Here is a 17,026-nt window from a genome sequence, read left to right as displayed (position 1 = left end):
GAGCTGTGTACTCATAAAGTGGGTTCCATTGGATCACGGGGAGGGGAGAGCATGATGTGGAAGAGACACTTACCCTGCTGTGATCCAAAAGGGAGGCCTGAATAGTAGTTAAAATACAACAAAAATAAGGCAAAATGAAGAAGTTTGAATGGAAATTTCTTGTTACCTTTTCCCCCTCCAGGTGGAGTAAAATATACAGTGTTATTGCAAAGAAAACTCTTTGAGGACAATCAGCCAGAACTCAGCTGTGTTAAAATTAAAGGTGTGAAGGTACCCAGTGCACCAGAGAAACCTGCAATGGGTTTTGCAGCAGGTAAACACAGTATGAACACAGGCTGGGTGGGCACCCTGGGATAAGGAGCCCAGAGAGGGAAATGGGGGTTGGGAGCTGGAAGCAGGGACTGGAAAAACTGGGATTCATATGCAGAGCCCTGAGAGAAAGGCTGCAACTGGCTAGGCAAGGAGACTGAAACATGAATGCAGAGCCCGAGAGGAGAGACTGAAATTGGCTAGGCAAGGATACTAAGGCTGACATGAGTAGTTGAGGGCTTGAGTGTGGGGACTGAGAAGAGTGACTGGGTGAAGGAGTGGCATGACTGACACAGAGGCTGGACAGGATGCAGGTAGAAGGGGTCAGGCAAGGGGAAAAGGGTCAGAAGGAATGTATATCCACTAGAGCACTTTTCCCTCCAGAACCTGGAGTGGAACACAAGATTCCTGAGTTTCACCATTCATCTACTATCAGCAAATATCTGTGAAGCCCACTGGCAAAGTGTTTCTGATCCCCCTCTCATGGCTACTTTTGCTACCAGTTACTCTATTAGCTGAAGTGACAAAGGACTGTTCTGTGAACCTAAAGGTTCTAACCCTGCGGATGACCTATGTAGGGCTCACTAGGATGCCATGAGGGGATCTGTCTTTTTAGTTTGCTTTTCTATAAACCTAGGAAATTACACACACAAAACTATTAACAGAATGTTGTTAAGGTTGCAGAGTCAAGCACTGAAAAGTTAGGAAATGCCAGAACTGCCTGTGCTTGACTATGCATTTTTTCATGTTCTTTTAACATAGTTTTGTGTGTGTGTGTAACAAATACACCTCTACCCCGATATAACGCGACCCGATATAACACGAATTCGGATATAATGCGGGAAAGCTGTGCTCCGTGGGGGGCAGGGCTGTGCACTCCAGCGGATCAAAGCAAGTTCGATATAACGTGGTTTCACCTATAACGCGGTAAGATATTTTGGCTCCCAAGGACAGCGTTATATTGGGGTAGAGGTGTAGTACTGTTTGGAGAGGAACCACCTGTGAACCTCCATAACCCTGTTCTGACTTAAATGTTTCTTAGGGAAGTACTTTCCTGTTTTTTATTAATGAAAAATTGTAGTATTAGAATTCTGTTTGCTTCTCTTAGACTATGATACTGGGCTTGCAATTTTTCAAATGGAGGTGTAAAACTGAGACTCTGACTACTAAAGATCAATAAAGGTGCAGTGGAAAACGTTACAATGTCAGTGGTGGGTGTTAGCATCAACTGTAATGTACTGGCTCTCTGTATATATGTACTTGTATGTTGGCAATAGTGCCATCTAGTGGCTGATCCACATAGAGGCTAATGGACCTGTTACTCTGACCAGCAAGGGAGATAATTCAAGTGGTAGAAGCCTGTGTTTTTGGAATGGAAGGACAATTCTGGCTTCTTATCTGCGTAGGTGTGTAAATTATCTAGTTGTTGCCTGCAGCAGGTAGATTTTTGTTACAGTGTCTTGGCCAATTTCCATTTGGACAATTGCATTTTTCTTATTTAAATGAGTTCCCTTCCAGTTTCAGCTAAATAGAGAGTTCTGCACTTCTGGCCATAAACTGTTGTATAATGTTGCTGTAAATATGTTATTATTTATACGTAACCAACAACACAGAACAACCTTATTGTCACCAAGAAGCATGTGTGCCCATTGCTAGGACTTAAGGTTTTGCTTGGCACAGATAGATTCTCTAGTAAGTTACAGTACAGCCTAGGCTTCCTGTTAGGGAGTCCTTTGCTAAGAGTAATCCCCTCCTGCAGGAGAATGATTTAGCTTGGCTGAGGGTGGTACACTATAGCATGACTGTAGGTATATATCAATATTACACTCAAATGTATTTCTCCCCTCTTAAGGCTAAATCCTGCCTTGCACTATACTAGGGAGAAAAGAGTGTGTGACCTTTAAAAGCCCTACTGCTCAAGAGCACTTGGGATTGCATCCAGCTACGGTGTCAGTCCACACACTGAGTCTCCAAGTGGGCTTTCTCCAGCTCTGCAAAGTGCCAGTTGCTGGGCCATTCTTACTCAGTAGAGCAGTAAACAGCACATTGCAACCTGCCTGTTTCCTGTAGCTGCAGAATGGCTCTTGTGCCAGATATGCAACCAGTACCTCTCCACTCCCCTTCCTTGCTCAATTCCTCCAGGCAGTGTTGGCAGGGTTTTGCGCGTAGCTGGTAGAATATCCTCACATATTTAATTAGAAATTTGCTCTAATTACCAACCTCAAGGATGCAGAATTTCACTGCTAAAATTGCACAATACTTTTTCTTTAATAAATTGCAACTTTTTGAATTTCCTGCTCTATTTTATCTTTTAATTAAATCTTTATTCAATTCTAAGCTCAGGAGACATCCTGTACCATACTGATAGTACATAGAGAGCAGACAGGGCCAGATCCTCAGCTGGCTGCAGTGGAGCCAATGGAGCTATGGTGATTTACACAGCCTGGGGATCTGGCCGATAATATTGAGCATGTGTGCTCATCTTGTATAAATATTAGCTGTAATATCAGAGACAAAATCTGACTAAAGTAAAGTAACATCTGGCATAAATAAGCAAAAAGGAATATATTATCCCTTAGTATACACGAATTTCCACACACAGATCCCGACAGCAAAGTCAGTACTGACCTAAACACAAACACTATTCAACACTAGGCACGTCACTACTCCAAAAATACTACTGTAGGTAACATACTTTTCTGTTTTCTGAGAGGTTTGTAGTTGTATTTTGACTAGTCTTACGGGATGCCCTGAAAAAGGAAATATTAGTAACAAACGTGAAACTTCTTTTACCTCAGGGGAAAGTAAGTCTTTACTGGAGGAAGCTGAACTGTATGAGGCACCAGCATCCCTTTCTGTTTTCCAATCTTTACTTCCTCCCTCAAGGACAGATGACTTTCCTTCAGTGAGGTAAGAATGCCTTCTGACTACCCCCAAGGAGGTTATTACCACACTTGTCCTGGGATATGCTCACATGATTTAAGCAAAATTGAAAGCAGCTGTTTTTTTAAGGGTTGTCATGGTTATGCTCTGATTTCAGGGTCTGCTAACTCTGACTTCTTGCTTTCACATATGTTGGAGTTATATTAACTGTTACAAAGGAACAGCATAATTAAAACGCCCTTTAGACCAAAATATCAAGCTATGTGTGGTTTATTTTGGGGAAAGTACCTTTCACAAAAAATACAAACGTGTTACTTTTATAAAATTATCAACCTGTTTATTTCCAGACACTTACTTTCCTTTCAACTGAGTCCAGTGGCTTTAGAATTGCCAGAATTAGGCAGTGTGAATAAAACTAGATGCTTGCACTAGGAAATGTGATAACGGCTCTTGGCAAGAGAGAGAAAATGGGATGAAATGGCAAGAACGTGGAACTTGGTAGCCAAGTATGTGGAAATAGATGATCGCTGAGTGGAAGCTGAGAAGGCGAAAGCTTTTGCCTTGGTTTCAGTGTGTTGTTTTGAATATGTCAGGTGGGTCTTTTATTGTGAGATTGTGGTGAAATTGTGAGAAGTTTGGACAGCTGTTGTTTGTGAGAATGCAGTGCTATAAATCCCAGTCTCTTCTCGGCTATATGCCTAACTTTAGTATGCAAAGAGCTTTATTTCAGTTGTCTTATTTTATTCGTGTTCTGTTACATAAACTGTTTAGTACTGAAATATGCCATTTGGAAGAACATTTTTCAAATGGTGAGGATGGAAACAACATTAAGACTTATTTGCAGAAAGTCTTGTATACAATAATAAGCACCATTGACTTGTGAGCTGAACAGATTAATTCTGTAAATACAGATATTTACAAGGCCAAATTCTGCTCTGATACACTGGTGTAAATGTTGGGTAACTCCCTTGAAACAAGTGGGAATCACTCTGGATTTACATTGCTGTAACTAAGAAGTTCATGGGCTAAATTCTGCTTTATTTACAAGAGCAATTGTCATGTTGTCAGTTTAATGACTCAGAATCGCTGAATAGTTTTTGAAGTCTGATGCAATTATCAGTAATGTTCTTTCCTGATAATAAACATGCAACATCCTAAAATTTACAAAAGCCTATAGAGTTCAGGGCAGTGGAAATAATAATTTTTTAAAAATTAGTCAATTTAAAAGAAATCAAATTGACTGTGTCCCATAATATCCATTGTTAAATGAAAGCTTTGCACTTTGGTGAAGTAAAAATAATTCAACAAATGGAGTGCATTTCCAGTTCAACATCTTAAAAACAAAACAGTTTGTTGCATTTTTTTTATTGACTTCCTCAGGGTTTTCATCTTTTTTCTAAAAATCTTTCCCGTGTTCATATGTACAATATATCTTGTCATCAGATTCTTAGACCATTTTACTTTCTATCACACAACATTTGGAATGTCTTCATCTGCAAGATTTATGCAGAACTCTTTTCCTTATTGCTGACACAGCCAAGATTATGGGCCTGGTCAATGAAAAGACTTGCATTGACTTCAGTGGGCTTTAGAGCAAACCCTACTGGTAGACTCTTCTGAGCAATGTATGTGTATTAGGAACCGTACTCATTAGCATGGGTTACTACTGTAAGGCTACATCTACACTGCCAACCCACTGGCAACATGTAGGGTATGTGTAGTTACATGCCGCAGTGCAAAACAGGCTGCATCCACACTGAGGTGTGTAGCTACACATGTTAGTGAAAGGCTCAGACAGCAGGGAGCTGCCGGAGAACACTTAAATTGCTAAAAACAGCAGTGCAGATGGGGGAGGCATTGCTTGGGCATATAGAGAGCCATATAAGGTTCATACCCACAGGGTTCAAAATGTTTTTACTTTAGTTGCCTAAGCAGTGCCTCGCCATCTACACTGGTATTTATACCTATGCTATGGGGGATGGCGGGGGGTGCAGTGTATGTACTTTACACACTGCCATGTAGAATGTACAGTGTAAGACATATCTTAAGTGTATGCCTACATCACAATTAAAAACCCGTGGCTGGCCCATGCCAGCTGGGCTAAGGGGCTGTTTAGTTGCAGTGTAGATGTTTGGGCTTGGGCTGGAGCCTGGGCTCTAGGACCCTCTGAGGTGGGAGCAGGGCCGGCTCCAGGCACCAGCAGGTACTTGGGGCAGCAGCTCTAGTACGCCCACACCTTTAATACTGCATTAAGTTCTGGTCACCCAATCTCAAAAAATATATTTTGAAATTGCAAAAAGTTCAGAGAAGAGCAACAAAAGTTATTGGGGGTGTGGAACAGCTTCCATACAAGAAGAGATTTAAAGGATTGGGACTGTTCAGCTTGGAAAGAGGCAACTGAGGGGGATATGATAGAGGTCTATAAAATCATGCATGGTCTGAAGAAAGTGAATAAAGAAACGTTATTTCCTCTTTCACGTAACACACAAACCAGGGGTCACCCAATGAAATTAATAGGCAGCAGGTTTAAAACAAATATAAAAAAATACTTCCTCACACAAAACACAGTCAACCCATGGAACAAATATCCAGAGGATGTTGTGAAGGCCAAAAGTATAACTGGATTAAAAAAAGAATTAGCTAAGTTCCTGGGAGGCTAGGTCCATCAATGGCTGTTAGGTAAGCTGGTCTGGGACACAGCACAATGCTCTGGTGTCCCTAAGTCTCTGACTGCCAGAAGCTAGGACTGGGTGACAGTGGCTGGATCATTCAATAAATTGCCCTGTTCTGTCCATTCCCTCTGAAGCATCTGTCACTGACCACTGTTGGAAGACAGAATGCTGGGCTACATGGACAATTGGGCTGACCCAGTGTGGCCGTTTTTATGTTCTTATGTTTCAAGCTCTTTTCAAAGCAGTTCATTTTCTTTCATTGGGGCAAATAAAACTACCATCTTATTACTTGCGGTGTTCAGATTTAATTGTTCTGATGGTTTCCCAGTGTGATAGTTTACTTCTAACCCCTCACATGAGCTTTGTCATTGAAGATTTTGTAGCTCAAAGGCAAGTGTTCTGACAATCTCTCTTCCAATACTTAACATCAGGACTTAGTAACAATGACACCTTACATTTCTATAACATCTTCTATCCGAGCATCCCAAAGAGCTTTACATTTTTATGCTTGTTATTTACTTCCACTGCTCTGTTACTGATTTTTAAAAAAAGCAATAATCAAGGCTTCCTATTACAATACCTCTAGTTTTGTATACCCAGCCTATTAAACATCAGAAATAAATGAAGTGTATGTGTCCAGAGGGGTGGTTTTTGCATGTGTGTGTATTTTTGTCCTGACTTTATAACCCCAAATGTGGATGTATGGGGCTCTCAGGGGAAGATTTGTTCCACAGTGAATCCATGCAGTGGACTATTACTATTTATTATGCAGTGCCATAGCTATGCATAGCTTCCACATTCACAACTCTGGCCCTGATTCATTAGTCACTGCATGGATGCTTCTCCAATTCAGTTATCCCTCATAGAGTGACTGCAGAACTGGGACCACTGAGATTTACATTTCCGAGAGAAGAAGGGAACGGTGGGAAGATTTAATGGCAAGGATAAACTAAAGATTCTTCATGTCCCAAAGAATTAGCTGCTTCGGAGCTGCCTGTCTGGACCTCTAGACAAGCAGCTTGCTTCACTGTGTTTGCAGTTAATATTCAGCTAGAATAGGAGAGGAGGGGAAACTGCCAAGTTTTAAAACTGTCAGGGCCATAGTCTGCCCTCAGTTATTAGTGTAGCTTAATTGACTTCAGGGTTTTACAGGTATAATAGAAGGCAGAATGTGACCTGTAGCTTTTATATTGTGAAAATGGGGACCGGCTGTTAACAACAAACCAAAGTGAGCAGTGAAATTATTTTTAGGGTGATTGAAGAATCCTAAAAAAAAAAAAAAAAAAGATACAGCCAGCCCTGGTATTTATAGATAGATCCATCTACAAACATAGTAAATAGGGCATATGCATACATTTACCTAATAGCAATTATTATTTAATAGTTAAGTTTTGTGCCAGTGTTTTGAAAGAATTAGCTATCAGAAACCATCAAATAGCTTTACTTTTGTATTAATATTCTTTGATAGCCCACATAAGTAACTGTATAATATTAAGTTAAACAATGAGCCATCTCTCTTACTGCTGATGTAATAAATTCTAAAAGTTATAGGAATTTAAACTTGCTCTGTGATGCTGAAAATGTTTCTCAGCTTTGTTTTTGTCCCATTAATCAGGTAATTTGATATTATTTTGGATGCTTAAATCACACTTTAAGTGTGTAATTGATGCTTTTGAATCTGAGGCAAACTACATGATGAAAGAGAATTCTCCCAGGAGAGATAATAAATCAGGTGGATTATGGCTTCAGAATTCCATAGGATTAGGTATGCTTTAAAAAGAAAAAAGTAAACTGTTTCTCTACTAGGTGCTTTTTTTAGTCAACCAAAATGTCTGAGGTAGAGTCGTTTGCAATTATGCAAAAATCTCTACGTTTGTGCAAGGTTAACTGAGATTTTAATATATAGACTTCACACTTGTATAATACCTTCAAGGATATCAAAGGACTTCACAGCCATTGAGTTAACCTTATGAATCCCCATGAGATAGATGGGGAAACTGAGGCAGAGAGTGAGATTAAACAACTTGCTGAAGTTACACAGAAAGTCTGTTGTAGAGCTAGGAATAGAAAGTATATCTATAGACACCCAATGCTATGCTTTTCTTAATCATGCCAATCAAAAAAAAATCAGATTTATTGTTCCTGTAGCAAGTTTTCCCTTTAAAGACTAATAGGAACAAAATCACAATTTTTGTCCACTTCTTCAGTTACGTCCATGAATCTCCGCTGTGTTTATATGTCAGTAATCTGGGAGGTTTTTTTAATCCTAGATTCATTTCAGTGAGACCTGCATGTATTCATGTTCTATCATATCCCTAGCATTGTGAGGACTGATCTATACATGGAGAATGGCCATAATAACCCTCTGGCTCACAGTCAATTTATTCCTGTAATATTTATACATTTTGGGGGAAATGTTTGTCTAGACTATTTCACATTAATTAGAGGCAAGTTTGAATTCCCCCTCCCCCCCAAATATGGTAGTTTCTCTGTAAAAGTATATTTCACATAAGCCATTAACAGATTTTCAAAGCTTCTTGCATTGCAGAGCTGATAACCAGATTGTTGTCTTGCTTTAGAAAGCCAGTTTATTTCAATGAACAGTTTCACAGCCAGTTGAAGGTGTAGTCACACTAGACATTTGCCTCCCTTTCATGAGAATTAAATGGAAATCTAGCATGTTACTGTCCTGATTATTGTGTAGACTATTTTCAAGCAACAATGTATGATGTTCCAGTATTGGTTCACTGGTAATGATCCCAGTAAGCCACCCTTCCTTTAGTCTTTTTGGCTGCTACAGCTTTTGTACAGCATAATTATTATTTGACTGACATGGATATAAATTCAATTTTACTTAGTCTTTATATCAGATTTTGAAAAACTTCATGCAGCCAGTCATATTTCATGAATTTTATCACTCTTCTTCTGAATGTCATAAGCTATTGTTCTTTGATGACTAATAATGCAGGATAAATCCATACCAATAAATCATATGGCTCCCTATTAAACTTCTGAGAACCTTAAGGCCACTGTATTTTGTGGCTTACCATTGGTTGTGCCTGTGTGTGAAAGATACAAAACTGACACAAAGCAACTGTACACAGACCTATGCATTAGTAAGCAGAAGTGTATATGTGAGATCTGTTTCATGCTGTTGGTATTATATGGCGCCCCAGGAGAATCATGAACAGGGGATGAATTACACTTTTTATTAATTCATTTATTTTAATAGCTCATATTAACTCATAAGAACTTCACAAAATATCATAAAAACTAACAATATTTAAATGTAAGCTTCTTCCATCATACCTAGGCCTCTCTGGCATGAAACCAACCTACCCACTGGTACTAAAATCTTCCTATTATGTACCCACCCACTGTCCAAATGCTCAGCAACATTTTTTTGCTTAGCTTTGTTCATGTATAATGTCCCTGTGTTTGAAATTTTAGGCTCCCATCCTGAAATGAGCTCCATGTGGTTTGCTAGGTAAGAGATTAAAGTCCAGCATCTTCATGGGAGCATTCTTGGAAATGCTTCCAGTTTCACAGCAGGGCCACTTAGATAGGCAGAACTGCTGGGTCTCTGTGTGGATGAGACAATGGTGTTCAGAGCATTAGGAACTGGGGAACCTTTTGGGAGAGGAGGAACCTATACAGGAAGAATGGGCTCCACCTAAACCAAAATGGAACCAGATTGCGGGCATGTAAAATTAAGAAGGTCGTAGAGGAGTTTTTAAACTAAGCTGGGGAAAAGTCAACATGGTTCGGATAGACACATCCCTCAGGGGAAGATTTATTAAAGAGCATGCTCTATTCTAGTAAAGAAGAGAGGGTAGAAGTTGATACAGTACAGGTAGGAGCTGAGAGAAACAGTCAAATGAAAAGAGTCCCATTCAGTTTCATCACATGAAGGCATACAGCTAAATATTGACAAATTTTATAAGGCTAGTATACAAATATAAACAAATCTAAATGCTAAGATGGGTGAACATGAGTGTCCGGTATTAAATGAGAATATTGATATAATAGGCGTCACAGAAACTTGGTAGAATGATGATAATCAATGGGACACAGTAATACCAGGGTATGAAATATATAGGAACATGGCTAATGTGTAAGAATTTTCTTGCCACACGGCCTGAGGAGAGGTGGCTGTGCTGGTAAAAGGGGTAGAGTTAGCCCCAAACTACCTGGCATGCATATTGCAATCATCCACAAGTGCAGATTTGTATATTTGTTAGGGAAGCTTACCTGCCCTGGCACAAAATCTACTCACCCACCATAGATGGGTCAGGGATGAGTAGAATTTTCCAAGGCTGAGCATGTGCAAAGTGATGATACCTGTGAGCAATTGGTGCTGTTGAAAGCAGAGAACCCTACAGTGTGTTGAGCTGTCCTGATGTGTGAAATCCTGCCAAACGTTGGCAGGATTCTTTATGAAATAGACTATGCAATATCTCTGTTTCTTCTTGGATATCAGGTTGTTATGTACGTGCGGAAGGCTAAGCCCTAAGATACTGAAAAGTGTAGCATGATTTTGTTGTTTTTCATGTTCTGTTATCTCTGTCAACTATCTCCTGGATTGCTTCCTCCATATTGAGTAGAGAGGAAAAGGCAGAACTTCAGAATACATTTGTTGTCAAAGAATTAACTGTACTCAATGTATTATTAGCCATCATTCAAAGATTTGCTATGAAAATGTGGCTTAGAAATCATTGGACTAGGTATGTGCCTACAATTAAACATATGGTTAAATTTCTTGAGTCTACTGCCATATTCAGAGTAGACGTTGGGTTTTGCAACATATCCTTGGAGAGAATCTATATTAATAAACATGGAATTTGTGCAAGCTCCCGCCCCTTCCTCCTGGAACTGTAAAATAATTGCTATCTGCGTTTTTCAAATAATTGCTACATAGCAGATTGAAACTTTCCAGCAAAGTATTTAATAAGAAAATTATCTTAGTAAAAATCATGTGAAATTTATTCTGGAGCTTATATTCTGGATATACTATATATATTCTGGATATACTCATGTATATCATGTTATGAGAGATGAGCATTGAATGTAGCATTAATGTAGCATTTAAATTATATATTAAGCACTAAATAGAGGGGGGGAAAGCTGGAAGGTTATTGCTAAATGCCATTAGCAAAATAGATGTTCTTGGAGGCATTGTTGTCTAATAATTAGAGAAAGGGATTGAGAGCTTGGATTCCTGAATTCTGTTTCTGATTTTGCCATTGACAAGTGAATATGACTTTAGGCAGGTGTCCTTACTTCAGTCTGACCATCTGTATAATGGGTATAGACCATCTATATAATGGGTATAGTACCATTTACTACCTCTCAAGGGTGTTAGTTAAGCTTCATGGTGTTTGTAAAGCATCCAAGGATGGAAGGTGCCCTGTAAAGGCAAACTATTACTACTTCTCAACCTGCCAAGGCCTAAATATGGGGTGCAGTGTATGACAAAGATCCAAAATCAGGGCCACAGTCTTCCATTGAGGAGACTTAATGCTTTGGGATTCATCTGTTTGGTGTAAATGATTCTTTCAATAACCTCCACTTAATTATTCTTTTTTTCTGATATAAAAGTGAGGGGACACTAATGTGTGTTTAAGGTGGGTAACTTTGGGAGTAAAATGAGTGACAGATGAGAGGTATTGCTAATAAGTTTGGGCTGATAGTTAATTAACACAGAGCTGTCTAGAGGTCCCTGCTGCACCTTTCCTTTGGGAAAAGATTTAGCTCTGATTATGAACCTAAAAGACTAGAAATCTGGAGAGAATAGCTTTTGGTTTGCATCTTTAATTATTGAGGTATATATCAAGTGTGAGCTGTGGTGTAGTATAGCAACAATATGATTACTACTACTACTTTGCACATATAGAGTCGTTCATTTTGAGGATCTTCAAGGCAGGGCGGGTGCGAGGATGTTTCACGCCCTAGGCGAAACTTCCACCTTGCGGCCCCCCCCCGAGCCCTGTGGCAGCTTTCTGCCCCACCCCACGGCAGTTCTCCACCCCCCCTCCTCCCTGAGGCGCTCCCCCCACAACAGCTCCCCCCCGCGCCCTGAGACGCCCCTCCCCCTCCCCCCCGCGGCAGCTCCCCCCAGCCCGGGGAGCCATGCAGCAGCTCCTCGACCCAGTTCACCTCTGCTCCGCCTCCTCCCCGAGCACACCGTCGCTGCTCCTCTTCTGTCGCCTCCCAGGCTTGCGGCGCCAATCAGCTGTTTGGCGCCTCAAGCCTGGGAGGGACAGAAGCAGAGCGGGGCGGCGTGCTCAGGGGAGGAGGCGGAGCAGAGGTGAGCTGGGGCAGGGAGTTCCCCTGTGTGCCGCCCCCCCTCCCTTACTTGCTGCAGGCAGCCCTCCCCGTGCCCCCCTTCCCCAGCTCCCTCCGCCTAAATGCCACCGCCGACCGGGGCGACCGAAGTTTCGGCCGCCGCAGTCACTGCCGCCGAATAACCCGAAATGCCGCCCCCCAAATGCTAGTGCCCTAGGCGACCGCCTAGGTCGCCTAATGGGTTGCACCGGCCCTGCTTCAAGGGCAAAGTAATATGAAGGGGGGAGGGGTAGCTCAGTGGTTTGCGCATTGGCCTGCTAAGCCCAGGGTTGTGAGTTCAATCCTTGAGGGGACCACCTAGGGATCTGGCGCAAAATCAATACTTGGTCCTGCTAGTGAAGGCAGGGGGCTGGACTCAATGACCTTTCAGGGTCCCTTCCAGTTCTAGGAGATAGGATATCTCCATTAATTTAAATTTATTTATTTAAGGTATTGTAACAGATACTAGGAGGAAGTTTGCTGATGTGTCTGTCCAGGTACTTATATGGTCCTCATCACCGTAGTAACCTATGGTGACCTGTCTGCTTTGATCAGCTTTTCATTCATTTTCTGTCTGTTGAACTCTTTAAGGCTTGGGGTTTTATTTGAAACGCATGCTGGGCCATCTGGCCTTTCCATACTAAGTGATAGAGAGTTTTCATCAGTACCAGCTGCTAAGGGTGGAGAAATATATCTGTGCTCTCACACCTTTTCTTAGCATTTTCTCAAGTTTGGGGACAATACACAAACTCACTTTATGTCTCTCATTGCACTGTTTGATAAACATTTAGATTAATGGCTTCAGCCTGCATCCCGTACGAAAAAAAAGTCCTGTTGACTCCATTGGACCTACTAATGGATTGGGTCCTTCCTATGTGGACCATTAAGACCTTTATGAAATATAAACTAAGTATGGTCCCTTTTCTTCCACAGTGGCCAAAATTCAGCTCTTGTAATAGAAATTTCAGGAAATCCCCTCAATTATATAGAGGGGCAGATCTCTGCATTCAGTGCTCCATATCAACTAAAGTGAAGGGAGACTTGTCTTGCTCAAATGTAGCATTGCATGTTGGGACCTGCAGTCACTGCAATCACACTGTATTAAAAGCTGGGGACCTCTGTGATCTGCTCCATTTAGTGAAAATGAGTGCAACCCTCTGGTTCAATGCCATCTCCACACACAGAGGTTGCCATCAATTTTTTGGGGGCAAGGGTGGGCATGCTTGCTTCCAACCACTGTGTTTGATCTTCATGCTCTGTCTCTTGGAACTTGTCCCAAGCATGCCAACATGAAGTGCTGCAGGCCCAGGCCAATCCTTTGAAGTGTCATGGTAACCAGTGCCTAGGAATCTGCGCACATCTTCTGACTGGTTGCAAGTGACTTAGTGTGGAGGTACAGTATGAAAATGGCTGACAAGCTCTGTCCCACTTGTCACTAATTTGAATCTGGTATGGGATCATTACAAAGCCAACGTCAAGGCCATTCCACAAAGTGATTATCCTCTGATATACTGGGCCCAATTTTCAAACTTAAGTGCCTAAATAAGATGTTCAAGCCAGCATTTGGATAATTAAATTAGCACTTGAGATGGGCACGTTAGCATCATGCACTTAGCATCATAAGTCCACGTACGTGCCAATGCAGACTCGGATGCAAGGTTTGAGCATTCTATTGTTTTGGAGACCTCCTTTGAAAATTGGTCCCACTCTCACTATCAAGGAAGATAAGCCATTTTAAAAAACATTGAAGTGTAACATACAAATATTTCTCCAAATATAACAGTATCTTTTTTTCTTTTCTTTATTTCTTGTACACATTTCAAGTCGTTTTAGTGTTTCAGGAAGTATCCTTTCTAACAGAGACAAAATCCTGAATGAGGGCAATTATTTGAAGCAGAATACAATTGCTGGCTTTTCAGATTATGTGATTCCAAAAAAGCCAGAGAAAACGAAGTTCAGCTTGGAAAATGCAGCAGACCACACAGACAAAAAAGATCCAAAAGGTAGTAAGTTTTTGAATATTATCTAAAATCAGATTTTAAAAGATAAATAGAACATGAAATTCTGTCTGTGTAATAGGTTTGCACAGATGTATTTGTCGTGTAGGCACAGGACTAGGAATTGTGGGCTCAGCATTCTGGTCCCAACTCTCCCAGAAATTTCCTGGGTGACCTTCAGTAAGCCACTTAACTTCTCTGTGTCTCAGTTTCCTCATCTTGCAGCTGTAAAACAAGGATGCTGATGATACTTTCCACGTGGGGTGTTGTGAGGATTAATTAATTAATTGACTCCCTTCTCAAACTTCAACTGTTATGGTAATGTACCTTATAGCAGTGGCTAGAAATACAAGTAGTAATGTTGGCACTAGAGTAATCATACTCATTCTGAAATTAGGCAATCGGCTTTTGTCATTCCATGTCTGCTACACTCTCTTTGGCCACCAGAGGCCACAGGGTGTAGTCCTCTACCCTACCAATACTGGTCCATGCTGTTGAATGGGGCACCATGGCCTGCTGTGATAGTTTTTCTTCTCATTCTTGGCTGATGTCATTGTTTGCATGTCTGTGTATGGCCAAAGAGTGGGCAGTAAAAGATGCCATAAGGGACACTTCAGGATCTGTTGATGCATTCAAGGTATGTAACATGCTGATCCTGTTGACAGCTGATGCAGCATCATGGCATATAGCAGTACACATCTCCCATAATACATATAGTCCAAGGGATTGAATTAATTTAGTCTCACAACACCCCTTTGAGATAAGCAAATACCATTGTTCCTATTGTATTAATTAGGAAAATGATGGACAGAAAGGTCAAGTGATTGTCCTACAATTATAGAGGACGTATTTGGCTAAGCGTGGAATACATTCAGTTCTTCTGGCTCCAATCCTGTGCTGGAAGAACCTGGACCATGAGATCATCCTGCCCCCTCCCTTTATTACAGGTAGCACCACCATTATTCAGCAAATAGTAAGCATTATACAGCATGTTACATGATCAGAGCCCAGCTCCCATTGACTTCAGTCACAGTTGTGAGTGCTCACCACTTCTGTGAACCAGACCCCAGGATCTCAAGCCATGCACTCAGAAAAGAGGAGCACCCATTAATGACCATATGTGAAAAGTTTGGTGTAGGTGGCTTGCCTAGTATCACATAGGAACTCAGTGGCAGGGAGAGAAGCATTCCAAGGCACCATTCATCTGCCTCAACCACAAGACCATCCTTTCTCTTCCTGCAGTCCTCTTCCTCATTCACTACACACCTTCCACCACAAATGAGACAAGGTTCCTACAGACTGCCTCCATCACAATGCAATCCTGACTAATTCCCAGAGCAGGTCTATTCTGTGCACTGAATGAGGCAGGTGTCCTATGGAAAAAATAGTATGTGATAATGTAATTAAGGACTGTATCATTAAACATACATACCAGGAGGCCGAATTAAGATTAGACAGGCATCCTTACTAATTTTCTAACTTTCAAGTGCTTGACTGCAAAATCTTAACATTCTTTTAATGTAAGTTTTTTTGTGTGTATATATAGTATGAAGTAGGTTATAGAAGTGATTTATCAAGTGTATTAAATCACTTGCCTAATTTAGAGTTAGAGTACGTTGTTGAAGTCTTACATTCTGGCCACTACCAGGCTATGCTACCCATTCCAGTAAGTTTGTAACTTTTCGCCCTGTTTAATCTTAAAGGAGTACTCTCTCACCTCTAACAACAGGTAAAAGGAAAAGTTCTACTCCTAAAAGAGGCCCTGCTCTTAAAGAACGAAGGCAAAGCAACTGTAAAGTGTCCAATGCACAGACCCTGATTGCGGCATTGACAAAGAAGTGTGGCATAGCATCTTTGCAACTGGATCTCATGCCTCTCCTCTCAGGTACTGTTCAGTACTGGGGTGGAGGGAAGGAGGACTATGTGAAAATGCAGGTTTCCAAAGCACCCAAATGCATGCTAGAAGTGACTTCGGGAGTTACCATAGCAGATGACCATGGGGAGCATTGGGGTTCTGGAATGGAAGAGGGTTCTGGCTGGGGAGAAGAAAAATGGTTAGAAAGTTTAGTTGGGGTTTGGACTTGAACCAGGGAAGCCTGACATCTGCCTAGAGCTCTGTGTGCTCTGAGTGGCACTGGAAATTAGAGTGTTACAAGACTCTTGCAGGCTTCTAACAATGCAGACATACACTTTATTGGATCCTGTTTGGTTCCGGACCTGTTGGGGTGGAGTGTTATTCATAGGTGGAGAGGTTAGTTTCTCTGCATGTTCTAGATAGGGTTAGGGTTAAGGTTTGTGGTTCACATACATTGTTCTTTTTCCTGGTTTTCATGCATACTGTGTTCACTCTCTTTGTCCAGTTTTGTTCGTATTGTTGTAAGTAAATATTCCTTTTTTGTAATGTTGAGGGAATGTGTTGAGCTGAGGGAATGTCTGACGGGGCGGAAAGAGGTGTGGATGGGAATTGAGGAATTGCACTCTGTCCAAAAGGAGGAACACAGGGAATGTTGATAACAACATAAAAATGTAGGCCCTGCGCCTACAAAGATGTTGTATGCTTGCTTAATTTTTATGCACTGTGAACAGACCCATTGACCTCAGTGGGACTACTCAATGCATAAAAGCTAAGCTTGTGTGTAAGTCTTTGCAGGGCTTATATAGAAACTCTACAAATCTATACTGTGGACCTGTTTGGTACCTTTGCGTGGCATCTATGTGTCTCTGTATGTCTTTTCTCTTTCTCTTGATATGGTACGTTTGTGTGTGTGTATGTGTATACAGTAAGGCAAATTTGGTGATTCTATTAACGCCCAAAATTAATTATAAAAAATAAGTATTCAG

At 41.2% G+C, this 17,026-nt stretch overlaps 1 protein-coding gene across 4 annotated transcripts in view; it reads left to right on the top strand.

The window, feature by feature from the left end:
- The window catches only part of CFAP92 (cilia and flagella associated protein 92 (putative)), a 92,704-nt gene that overhangs the window by 18,926 nt on the left and 56,752 nt on the right, over positions 1 to 17,026 (top strand). For all 4 annotated transcript variants that reach the window (XM_042857426.2, XM_024111168.3, XM_005309781.5 and 1 more), the window contains 4 exons: positions 182 to 313; positions 3,108 to 3,219; positions 14,013 to 14,191; positions 15,915 to 16,070. In XM_042857426.2, coding sequence (XP_042713360.2) covers positions 182 to 313; positions 3,108 to 3,219; positions 14,013 to 14,191; positions 15,915 to 16,070 — 579 coding nt within the window. The remainder of the gene's footprint in view (positions 1 to 181; positions 314 to 3,107; positions 3,220 to 14,012; positions 14,192 to 15,914; positions 16,071 to 17,026) is intronic.

This window comes from Chrysemys picta, chromosome 7 (assembly GCF_011386835.1).
Source record: "Chrysemys picta bellii isolate R12L10 chromosome 7, ASM1138683v2, whole genome shotgun sequence".
Taxonomy (NCBI): domain Eukaryota; kingdom Metazoa; phylum Chordata; order Testudines; family Emydidae; genus Chrysemys; species Chrysemys picta.
The sequence above is the reverse complement of the archived record's forward strand: the minus strand, read 5'-3'. Positions and strand labels throughout refer to the sequence as shown.